The 12,075-nt window shown below is 43.2% G+C and overlaps 1 protein-coding gene across 2 annotated transcripts in view; it reads right to left on the bottom strand.

Moving 5' to 3' along the window:
* Nucleotides 1–12,075, bottom strand: part of slit1a (slit homolog 1a (Drosophila)) — a 90,510-nt gene that overhangs the window by 34,825 nt on the left and 43,610 nt on the right. For both annotated transcript variants that reach the window (XM_067610073.1, XM_067610074.1), the window contains exons 5-8: nucleotides 4,523–4,594; nucleotides 3,840–3,911; nucleotides 2,560–2,631; nucleotides 1,601–1,764 (exon numbers count right to left, since the gene is read on the bottom strand). In XM_067610073.1, the coding sequence (XP_067466174.1) occupies nucleotides 1,601–1,764; nucleotides 2,560–2,631; nucleotides 3,840–3,911; nucleotides 4,523–4,594 (380 nt within the window). The remainder of the gene's footprint in view (nucleotides 1–1,600; nucleotides 1,765–2,559; nucleotides 2,632–3,839; nucleotides 3,912–4,522; nucleotides 4,595–12,075) is intronic.

Genomic DNA, 12,075 nt, shown 5'->3' with positions numbered 1-12,075 from the left:
TAGATTCCGGTTTTGGATTGTTTAACTTTAATGTGATTTTTAAAAGAGTTTGATAACAACTGACCTACTGGAAAGTGTGATATTATTCCTTGAAGTGAAGCAGTAAATGTATTATTCTGCTCATTACCGACCAATATTTACAATTTTGTGACGCTTTCCAGCCGAACACTGGGAGCGATTGTCAGTGAGTCATGATACTGAGAGCGCTGCAGAATTTTGCAACAACTAGTTATATGCTGTACCCCCTTTTTTTCCCTTCTGCCTCTCACAACAACAACATGCCTCTCTTCTCCCTCTTCCTCTCTTCCAACACAGCGCCACCCCGCCCCAAATCCCCCGCAGGTGTCCTGGCCTGGTCACAGCACAAACTGTGTATACACACACAGCGCTGAACATTGAAAATACAAGAAAAGCATGTGTGTGTGTGTGTGTGTGCCAGCAAGCAAGTCCCTAATGAGTCCTTCACAGGGAGTTCAACTTCTGGTCACTCATCCACTCAAGAAGAAACTGGGTGTATGTGTTTGTGTGTGAGTGTGTATGTGTGTATGTGCAAATGTTTGCGTAAATGCATGACTGTGTATTCTTGCACAGGGGAGCTGAAATACTACTGGTAGTTAATGTGTTCATCCTGTTGTTTGTCTTGCCCAAAAAGTGTGAATGACCATTCGTTACACTCACAGAGAACCAATTATGCTACAGACATGAACTGCAACCCCCCATCATGCAAAACCTCAACTTTCTGGACCCCAAAGTTTCTCTGACACCCCCTGCTCCCTTTTCATATCTGGAATCGTTACACTCCCACGCTTTGAGTCTCTTTCCCTGGGCGATGAATAGTTAATGATCTGTGCTGTCACGCCGTATGGCTGCGTAAAAATCACAACCCATGGAGAGAGAAAGGGGGAAACACACCCACAAACACACACAAACGCAGACACAAACACTCCTCGCAGCTGGTGTTATAGTGAGATGGCCTTGTGGGGAGTGAGGGTTCTCATGCTGTTTTTCCATTGTCCTGATATGATAACCCCAGTGCACGTCATGCCACGCCCTCATGCACATGCTCTCGCTCTTACACACACACACACATAGTAGAACAGAGTTCAAAGCCACAATAATCCGTGTGCAAGGAGGTGAGAATCCATGAATAATGACAACTGAGGAGAGGGGTACTACTGTCAACGGGGGCAGCTGTGTGTTTTATATATGTCGGGCAATTTCCTGGCACCACTGCCAGCTCCTGAAAGCTGGAGACACATGAAAGGGCCAGAAGAGAGCTGTGGGGTTGCCCAGGGGCAGAGGAGCTGTCAGGTGGCTGCCAGGTGAATAATCTGACACAAAAACACAGTGGGTGTGGAAAGAGATCTACTAGCTAGGGCAGACTTTTTGGCATGAATGATTTGATCAAAGTAGAATAAAAGTGTGCAACAAAAAGATTGTAAATGTATCCCTTTTTGAGATCAGCTAGCCCTATCCACACAACATGCACATCATGGTGGTGCACTGATGTAGATTAAATAAACAATGTACTATATGAAATGCAATGTTCTTGTGGTATTTTGCTTGTAAAGGTATGTGTAAGTAACTCTGGAAGTTTTACCTGAGCAGCTGAATTCGTGTTTCTGTACCTCTGCCACATTGAGACCTCTGAGCTCAGATGGGGCAGTACACTGGGTGAATAGGCCAATTGTAGGTCTCTGTCTGAGCCACTGGGCCAACCAGGCCAGGTGACAGTCACAGTGGAGATTGTTGGAGTGGAGACGGCTGTTAAAAAGAGAGAGAAAATGAAACATCGACTTATTTGAAGATCTTCTCTGCTTTTTTTTTTTGCAAGCTGATTTGACAGCAGCTGAAGACACAAATAGCATAAAGTGTCTATTCTTTCTTAGAGCTCATCACATCCAACCACTGTGGCAAAACACACTAAATGATATGCTACATGGATGACTGTAAATGGCACATTCTAAAGGAAGGACACTAAAGAGGACTTTTCTAAACCCAGTGCTCCAAACACGGCATTCCTGGAATGTTGTGCCTATCCAGAATAACTCTCGCTCTGGTGCGGTGGACCTCTGGAGCACGTATACTAACTTCCAAACCCATGTGCACCAACACATGCAGTACACACAAACAGAAAAGTTATAAAATGAAACCCCACTGGGAGCAAGGAAACCCAAAAAGCCACCACAGGAACAGTGGAGTCACGGCTCTGAGAGTTTCAGCAGGCATAAATTTTAATTTGTACATAATTTCAGATTTAGTTATCACACACGATGCACAATACACAATAGGGTTTGAGGGCTATTTGTGTCTATCTGGGCCAGTTGTTGTTGTGTGTGCTTTGGGTAGAGGGGGTAATGGCCCCTGGCTTTGCTACAGACTCTTCTGTGGTGATCTGTGGGTATAGTAGCCTCCTGACACTGCCTGGAATGACAGAACCTATCTACTCCCATTGAGATCAGATGCACTTTCTCTACTGTGCCTGCATGCATGTGGAACATTATTTTAAAGCATACACCCAGAAACATATAGCATTGTAGTGGGATAGGTGTGACTTACAAGGTTCGTAGTTTGGGCATGTGATTGAAGCTGGAAACAGGGATGCTGCTGATGTTGTTGTTGTTCAGCGTTCTGTGAGAAGAAAAGAAGCGAACAAAGTCACATTGTCAGTGCAGCCATTTTTAACAAAAAATGTATACTTAAAAAAGAGTTTTGTTGTGTACTCTTCCGCTCCATGTTTTTAGATCTATCCTCCCTCTCTTTTCTCTCTTTGTGCCATCCTGCTGGGAATATAACACATCATTCCACGCAGATGGGAAGCCCTCACACCTCCCACGCACACGTACAGTAGTGCATGCATGCACATACAAGCATGCAGGCATGATCACAAGCTACTTGTAGTTCTAGAGACATACAATACAACACACACACACACACACACACACACACACACACACACACACACACACACACACACACACACACACACACACGTTTTTCCTCGAATCCTGGGCATCAGCTGCAGCGAGAGAATCAGGTCATTTCAATCAGCATAATAACCCTTTACCATATTTCAACCTGCTCCCCCTTTTAACACAACCTGTCCTCCTCCCCCATAAAACCCATATATACAGACCCCATCAAAACAACCCCCCCATCCCCTCTTACACCATTATGACAACCCTATCACTACATCTGCAATCCATCCATGCCATGAAAGCAGCCTTTAATGGCTTTTTTTGTCTCCCCACCCCCTCAAAAAAAAGAAGAAAAAAAAAAACCTCACAAACACACATGCACATCACAGTCTTTCAACATAAAAATAACAAGGCTGTCAAACTTCCTTTGTCCCCCGACCTGCACTGTTAGTCTACATTGTTTCAGGTGGAGAGCTCTAACAAAGGCCTGTGATTATGATTTTTGACAAGGAATGATTAATTGAATGTTCAAAAATCCAGCATGGAATGCCCACTTGAATGGGATTTTTGATCAGGATGGCAGGAGCCCCCTCGTCAGATGGCCCACCCAGAGCTGGGATTGGGTGTAGATGTGGTGGAGGAGTGGGGTGGGGGTGTTAATGTGATGGAGGGGAACACTGCTGTCAACTGTGTGGAACAATGAGTTAATGGAGCTTGGTCTCCATGATGCAGGCCCCCTCACGAGGCCCACCGGGGGTATTTTGGCATATTAAGCAAGGCCATACTAATTAAAGGCCTGCACTATATATATGTACTAGTTATGGTTAGTATCAGGGCAAAACAATGTCTTCATTTAACTAAGTGCTTTAATGGAATGATACAGGGTGGGGCTGATTGAATAACATCACTTCAGATACTTACAACACTTCCAAGCCTCTCAACGCTCTGAAGGCGCCATCCTCGATACAGCTGATGTGGTTTTTATCCAGCTGACTGCAGAGCACACAGGAGAGAGTGTTATACAAGACTCACACGCACACACACGCACACACAATCTTTCTTTCTCCCCGTGGGGTAGTTGTAATCATTGATACAGTAAGCAGTACACTGATGGACTATGGTAAATCGATACTGGTCTAGTCCTCTCGGCTCATGTAACCCCTGAGAGTGACTTTGCTGATTGTTTATCTGCATCAATACGCCTCATAAATCTGTGTGTGAATGTGCATATACGCTGGTCAAGTAAATCCCAGTTGTTACAAGGCATCTTTGGAGAGCTGCGTGTGTATGTGCATGGTAGTTAGTCAACTCAGTCACAATGATATGCTAACCTCTGAACATACATACACACATCATTAAGCACATAAGGACCATTAACTCAACCAGCTAAACAAAAAAAAAATGTTAAGATGCTGGAATTATATTGTGTTGAGAATGAGCAGCTTTCAATGCTTTGATAAATATGTCTGACTCTGAGATTTATTTAATCATTATCAATGTTTTTGCTATTTGCTGGCATTCTATAGACATAATGATTCAATGCAAACAATCTTTGCAGCCTTAAGTACATCAATCCCTGCTGGAAGAAGGGGCGAAGTACTCACAGGTTCTTGATGTCTGTAGCTCCTCTGAAAGCTTTTCTGGGGATGGACTGGATGAAGTTCTCGCTCAGATCTCTGTGAAGACAACAATGAGTGGATATTAGTTGCACATAACCAAATATCATTGAGGATTGCTTTGTTTGGTCGCTTTAGCAGGGTGTGGGTTTAATAAAAAAAAAAAAAGAGTACAATAAAACACATTATTGGCAACCATATTAACTTGTTTAAATAATTTCCTCTGTAAACGCTTGACTCACAGTGTTTAAAGCATGCTTTTCAACCAGTAGGATTCACGCTCTATTCAATGTCACTCTTTCTTTTACCACACTCATTGGTGCAGAACAGAAAGCTAAGGGGGGATTTTTTTTTTCTTTCTAATGTGTGCCAAAACCCCGAGGTGTGGTACTGCATGGAGAGCTCTACTCACAGTGGAGTGGTTATTTTATAGTGGCTGTATTATTCAGTGTTCACTCATGCTATAATTTGTTCTGTGCTCCGGTGTGAGGTGTCCATCTCGCTGCCTGCACACACAGACCTAACAAACGGGCAGCAGGACAGCAACCAATGAGGGGTCCTCACTGAGCATGTGGGGTGGATTCATTAGGGAAGTCACCACACAAAGAACGTTATCGTTTAGTATTAAACTGTGTGTGTGTGTGTTCAGCGCTTAACGCTGGGTACAAATTGGGCATTTGAAAAGTGCATGTGTGTGGAAAGTAAGAGACTGAGAGAGCAGAGGGGAGGGTCAGAGAGGAGAGGAGGGAAGGAGAGTGAGTGAAACACAAGTAGCCATAGTTTTAATTAGCAGAGTCTTTTGTCTGCCGTTTAAATGGTGAGCTAACCTTATTCAGAAAGGTTCTGCCCCTCTTCTACACACACACACATACACACTACACTGGGAAACTGTAGGGCCTGTCTTGAAATACACACACACGCACACAGGGAGGGCTTCCACAGCTCAGACAGACGTAAACAGAGTACTTATCGTTGCCCATAGAGAGGCCCGAGCACAACACCAGAATCTATAATACTACACAACACAACTGTGCTGCATGAGACTTTGATGAATCCTACTCATTTAATGTGCATGTGCACCACAGCACGCAATCCCACGATGCGCACACAAGCATCCACACTTATAAAACCCCATGGGGTAATGTTAAAAGGAGTTCCCGAGACTCTCACGACATATCACTCTCACATATTGTCCCCATTCGGTCATCCTTTCCAGAGTTTTCCTCCGAATAAAAATTGCCCAGACATTGTTTTTAACGGGGTACAAACAAGAGGGCAAAACACACCACAGCGGTTGTGTTGTGCAATCGATCTAATGAATGGGTGGTTGTGCCCTTTTGGTGGAGCAGAAATTAAAAGGCTACTGCAAATACACCACAATTAAATATGGAATTTGTGTGTTTACTTTTTTGTTGTTGAATGTATTAAACCAAAGGTCACTGTTGAACCAAAATTAAATGGTGCATTTTGCTTGAACATGCATAGTTCAGCAATTCATGGGACATGAATGAATCGTGAATGGTCCTATAGAGCTCGAGCTGTACGTTGGTGGTCAACTGTGACTTGCTGTATCTTGCCTCATCTTTACAGTTTCATCCTGTTAAAAGATGACTGTGTATTTAACATGACATAACACCGAGTGGCCATAAAATGAGTCCCTTTACACCTTGAATAAACTGATGAAGAAGCAGTCTAATTAGCTTAATTTACATCACATTCCAGCTGTATAGACATCGGCTTTATCTGACTGCTATTCTCAACAAACACAAATGCGACCAATGCGCGTACCGATGTGCAAATGAAACACACACTTCACTGGCTTGTATTCATAGAGGACATAAATATTCCATCTAATGGCACATTCTAATTTAATCATCTGAGGTTTTTGAGTTTAATTTCCTCAGCAGATCTGAGTAACATCTGCTTTCACCAAGATATTAGGTTAACTGTTAACTGCAGGCAATTTAGTCAATTACACAACAGTAATCCATCTATTCTGCCAGTCGACCATATTTTGCAGGATCATATCCTAAACATCAAACCAGCTTCATGTCTCTTTGCAAGGGAGCATGGGAGCCAGAACAGTTGTGCTCCCTCCAGCTTCTTTGTTGTTCTCTTGGCAAAACAGCCTGAGTGCAGAGTTGAAAGCTGAGTCAGTCTGGCACCCAGGCTATATTGGTGCCTCTTATCAAGGCGGCTCCATGAGAGAGGAATGCTTTTGGTCTACCTGGCCCTGCACTCCATCTGATGACTAATTAGTCCTCTCACCTTCTCCTCACCTCCCTGCAACAAACACACCAACACACACGCTGTAGCGCTGAACTGCAGACACGCTGTTAATGACTTCTCCCTCCGGACATCTGGGAGGTGTGTGGTATGTCTTTCTGTATGTGCGCGTCTAAATGTGTGTGTTTGCTCCCAGGTAACGGTAAGAAACGAGAACAGACTGCTATGCTAGGACAGCAATGTAAGAGTGCCAGAGGCTGCTTTATAGGTGCAAGGAGAGGAAGAAAGACAGAGACAGGCATGAGAAGCTAGAATGCAAGATGAGGCAGGAAGGCTCTGACAATATGAATACAATGCTATGTGTGTAAGTAGTAAAATGAAAGCTCTGGGGTGGAATCCGCACACTAAAACCCCCATAATCCTGTTAGCACGCTATAACACGATTGGCTGGAGTGATCTATACGCTTCCACTTATGGTGCTGTTTGATTGGATTAGATGCTGAGGTTGTGGGAGGTCGCTTTATAACTGTAGGTCTGTTCTGGGACAATGTGTGCCCCAAAAAAAGCCCAATGACAACCCTAAAAGATGCTATCTGTCGTGCCAGAAACACTGCCTTTCTCTCATTTACTCGAATTGCCTTTCTCCCTCTGCCTGGGTCTTTGTCTCCACTGTCACATCTAACAGAATAATCACAGCGGTCATGGTTTGGAGTCTGCAGTCTTCTGTGTCCTTTAAGGATTTATCGACGGGTTCAACTCCTACGGGAGCCAGAGCGATATTAAATTTAGCAACGCTACATTTCTGCATTTACACATTCTTAAAACGGCAAACAGGACATTTCTGTGGGAGACCATGCTGTATTTTACATAGTCTGTGGTTGCCCCTCACTGGTATTTTCTAAGCTCAGCCCTGACTGTGTTGGCTCCGAGATATTTGACATTTCTGATTAATTTGGAAGCAGATTTTCAGGGAAGCACTGATCCCTTCGAAAACAGACATGATTATGTGAGAACAGTCACCACAAAGAGGGATATTGGCCACCATGGTCTCCATCGCTAAGTCATGACAGTAAATCTAATGTTACAGCCCTTTGACAAATACCACCACAGTGCTTCACTTGAAAAGCGTCCCAAACATATAAAGAAAACTAAATCTGGAGTTAACAATCAAACCAGCATGGCGAGAAATAACACAAGAAAAATGTTCCTTCCTTTTTCCCTGCTTGTTTCTATCTCAGACTGTTCTTCCGTGGTGTGCCCGGCCAATACACACTAACAAAAATGTCTGTGTCTGTGTATTACTTCAGCTAACCTCAGGGTCTGTGGGGTCATCAGATTGTGAAGTATAACAGAAGCAGACACAGTTAAGCATCAGAAGCAGAAGCACAGGTCATAACCTCCAGACATCACTCCACTTGCACAGCACTGTTCAGCCTAAAAGGATTCATGGAAACCGTCAGAACCACGCCGCTCTCTCCACTGCCCAGACTCCTTCCATACACTCATTACAATGCTATGTAGACTATCCCGAGGCATGGCTGCGGCCTCCAGCCCCAGTCAAGGCCCCCAGGCATCTCACAGAGTGCTGTAATGATGTCATACGTGCAACTTTTTGTTTCCTTATTTCCTGCACACAGCATGCCTACCAGTCCTTTTTCATTACAGGTGTGTGAACCAATGCCTGAGTGAGCAAAAGTGAGTGTGGCTATGCCAGTGTTCAAACAGCCAAGACCTGGTATAGATTTACCTTAATGCACTACATACCTCGAGGTGGGCAGTTAGTTCATTAATGTAGCCTGGCTCTCCTTAGGTGATGTTGCTCACAGTTCATTCCCATTGTAGCCCTAATGATGAGGTAACACACATGTTTTCAGGTGTGCCTTTGCTGTATGAACTCCAGTCTCCAGTCACACGCTGCGGTCAGAATTAGTAAAGTTTCAGTTATACTAGACCTCAAACAATGGTATTGTTTAGTCACTGTAAAGTGCTCTGACAATAAACTCAGCCACTGATATGCCTGTTTACAAGAATCCCTGCTAAGTCTATATCTGGTATAATTAGCAATGTTATCAGACATAGCTCAAGGCGCCTGGTCTAGAGATTAGCTGTACGCTGAAGGTAATGTCTGGTTCCTGTCTGATTCACATCATTAACCTCTGATCTCTATCTCAGTAGACTGCACTAATACTGTACACAACTCTCTTCTGCATGACACAAAGACCTACTGTGGCTGCATAACCAATTGGGACGTTAATCCCAACAATCAAAAAAGCAGAGTAAAGGGATTAGCATAGTTTTTTTATTCCCATGTTAATCACAGATTATATTTCTTTAATGTTTATTTCTGCAGGTGGATGCAAAATGAGACATACTTTTCTAGATGAAAGCTTCAGGGCTTTAGGCTCCACTGTGTGGGAGTCTGTGGGTAATTTAATATACAACTTCTGTTGCATAAATGAAAACATGCACATGGGCACATGCGCAGAAATGTCTACATTGAGAACACAGCCTCTTTCATATCTTAAAGATTTCATAACCTCTGTCTCCACACTTGGTTGACAACAGCAGTTGACAAAGAGGTTCATAAATCAGATGGGATTATCTCATGTTCTGATGCCTTGGTTTTACAGGTTTCACATAGGGGAAATACACACTGCCATGTAAGGATTTATGTGGAAATCTCCACTCTGCAGTATGTTCTGTCCTTCAACACTTACTGTTCACTGTTACCTTCTTTATTCTCCTTCTCTCTGTCTTTGTGTGCAGTTCTCTTGTAAACAAACTCTGGTTTTACGTGTACATTTAGAGAGACCATGTCCACAAAGCTTTTGGCAGACTCAGGCAGATTTTTCTTCAAAAACAGTTCTTAAAAACACCAAAGGAGGGAAATTTGAAGTTCTGGTTTTACACTGCTGTATGGATTGGCCAAATACTATCATACCTGTCATGTGACCTGGCACTGAACTGCAGGCAAAAGTGAGACACTAATGCTCAACAGGTTATCTTGTAGCACTTTGGCATTTCAATATGGATGGTGAACATATAGAAAATGACCCAAAAAGTGCAGTCAAACTAAAGAAATCCATGTCTTTCACCACCATTTGTGATTAGATTTCATTCTGACAAATAATGACTAACCCTGAAAAGTGGTGCTTGCACATGTGCCAATTGCAGTACATTCATTATAGCATGTGTGTATCTCAAATAGAGTGTTTGTTTTCTTGATTTCTCAACTCGATTGCGTGATAAGAAAATGTTTATCTGTGCCAAATGCTCTTAATTTTATTCCTCCATTTAAAGGAGAGGAAAAGACAGAGCAAGAGAACGAGGGAATGTGTCTGATTACTTACTCATTAAGAGAGTTAATGAGGTGTGTGAGGGCTGTTAAAAGAATGGCAGTGTGCTGCCACTAACTGCTAACTACTTTCTTCCTTCATGGTAAAAACCCACAAATAGACACACTAACATAAACAACCACACACACAAACTGTGAGCCTTCAGAAAGAAGTGGCTCAACATGAAAGTGCACCAACAAATGACTCAAGATACAACTCCAAATAAAGCAGCAATAGATTCAAATAAAGAAACCAACCAGGACATGCAAAATATTTATTGCGGTCAATGTACTATGCTACTTATTGCTGTCAAATCAAAATGTGATCTTTTGGTTACAAGCCAACCTTTGTTATCACTATAGTCACTCTAGCGTCCTGAATGCCACAACTCTCCTGTACTCAAGGTGAGCGAGAGATACAGATGTATCTATGAGCAGAGCCATCAAGTTTAGTCTTGGGGTAGCATAAGACTTGTCACAAAAATGAGGACTTGTGGTGGACTTCCCCGCCTAAAGACTTGAATTAAGGCTTGAAAAACATTCAGTTCTCAAGTTGTGACTGCTAAAAATCCATGAACAATAGCAATAAAATAAAAGCGCAACATGCCTTTCATAAGTATTGGGTTTTTGCATCGAAAGGACTTATTACATGTCTGTCGGTCCTGGAAGAGAGATCCCTCCTCTGTCGCTCTTTGTCTCTCAGTAGGGACAGTAGGGAGTAAATGATGGCTTGATCAGGCCTAGCGTGGAAGTGGAACCTCCTGCTCAATTAGCCCTGACAGTGGAGACTCTACAGCAGATGCAGCCAATCGAGAAGAAGCTCCAAAAAACAAGCAATGACAGAGAAAGATGGAGGCAAGGATAGAGAGGATCAAAGGGTGAGGGAGAGAGTCAGGATGTAGATATTGTCACTTGATTAAGCTCTGTTACTGAGTTTTAAAGAGGTCTTGAGTTGTTAAAAGTGAAAAAAAATACCCGGTTATGTTAACATGCAGCATTTAGGTGTAGACATATTGTTGGCTGAGGTGCAAAGAACTGTAGAAGAGAATGAACCCGCAGTGTCAGGCAGATGAAAAAAGAGGGAAGGTGTTAAGAGTGGGGGATAACATAAAGAGAAGGAGGTGAGGAGTATGGATCGAGGCCGCAGGGCCTTTGGGTGCTTGCCAAAACACAGGCGTGCATGTGTGTGTGCTTGTGTGGCCCAGAGAGAGTGACTGAGTGTTTCTGTGTGCGGTCAAGAGTATCTGCGCCTTCCTTCTCACCCTCATGCCCCCCTCCCCTTCTCATCCTTCTCTCCACACCTTCACATTTTGCTTTCTTTCACGCTAAATAAATGATAAACATGCCTTCTAGTCTCCCCTTCACTCTCTCTCTCCTGTCTATCCTCCATGTTTGGGTCTGAGGCTAAAGCACATCCATTCAGTAGTCAGTAGCAATCTGAGCCAGACACCACCACCACTATCATCATCATGATTACCATTATCATCCGGAGGTCAAAACACAGTCTTGAAAATAAAATCCTTCATTCATGTTCACACAAATTATCATGCACAGACACACATATATAGCACACGCGAGCAGGGTGTGTAAGGTGTTGCTCTAGTCCCTTTGTGGTGAAGATGAGAGAGGAGGAGAAAGCTGGATAGAGCTCAGTGGGAGGAGGACTTGATACGCGGGGAAGGAGAAACTGCTTTTATAAAGAGAGGAATAAACAGGCTGCATTAGGAATACTCTCACACAAAAACCCAGGAGAGAGAGTCTTTCTTTCCTTCTTCGTCTCTCTTCTAGGACTAAATATAGGCTCTACAAAGAATCCTAATGAAAAACAAACACTGTGCTAATACCGAATGCAGCATAATTCAACAGCATCTGTTTGTCTTTGTAGATCTTTTTTTCTTTTGAAAGCTAATGTCAACACCAGTCCACCAAAACTAGTACAAACAGCCAGGGAAAATGTTTGAGGAGAGCTGCATGTCACTTC

The sequence above is a fragment of the Thunnus thynnus genome, chromosome 14 (assembly GCF_963924715.1).
Source record: "Thunnus thynnus chromosome 14, fThuThy2.1, whole genome shotgun sequence".
Lineage (NCBI taxonomy): Eukaryota > Metazoa > Chordata > Actinopteri > Scombriformes > Scombridae > Thunnus > Thunnus thynnus.
The sequence above is the reverse complement of the archived record's forward strand: the minus strand, read 5'-3'. Positions and strand labels throughout refer to the sequence as shown.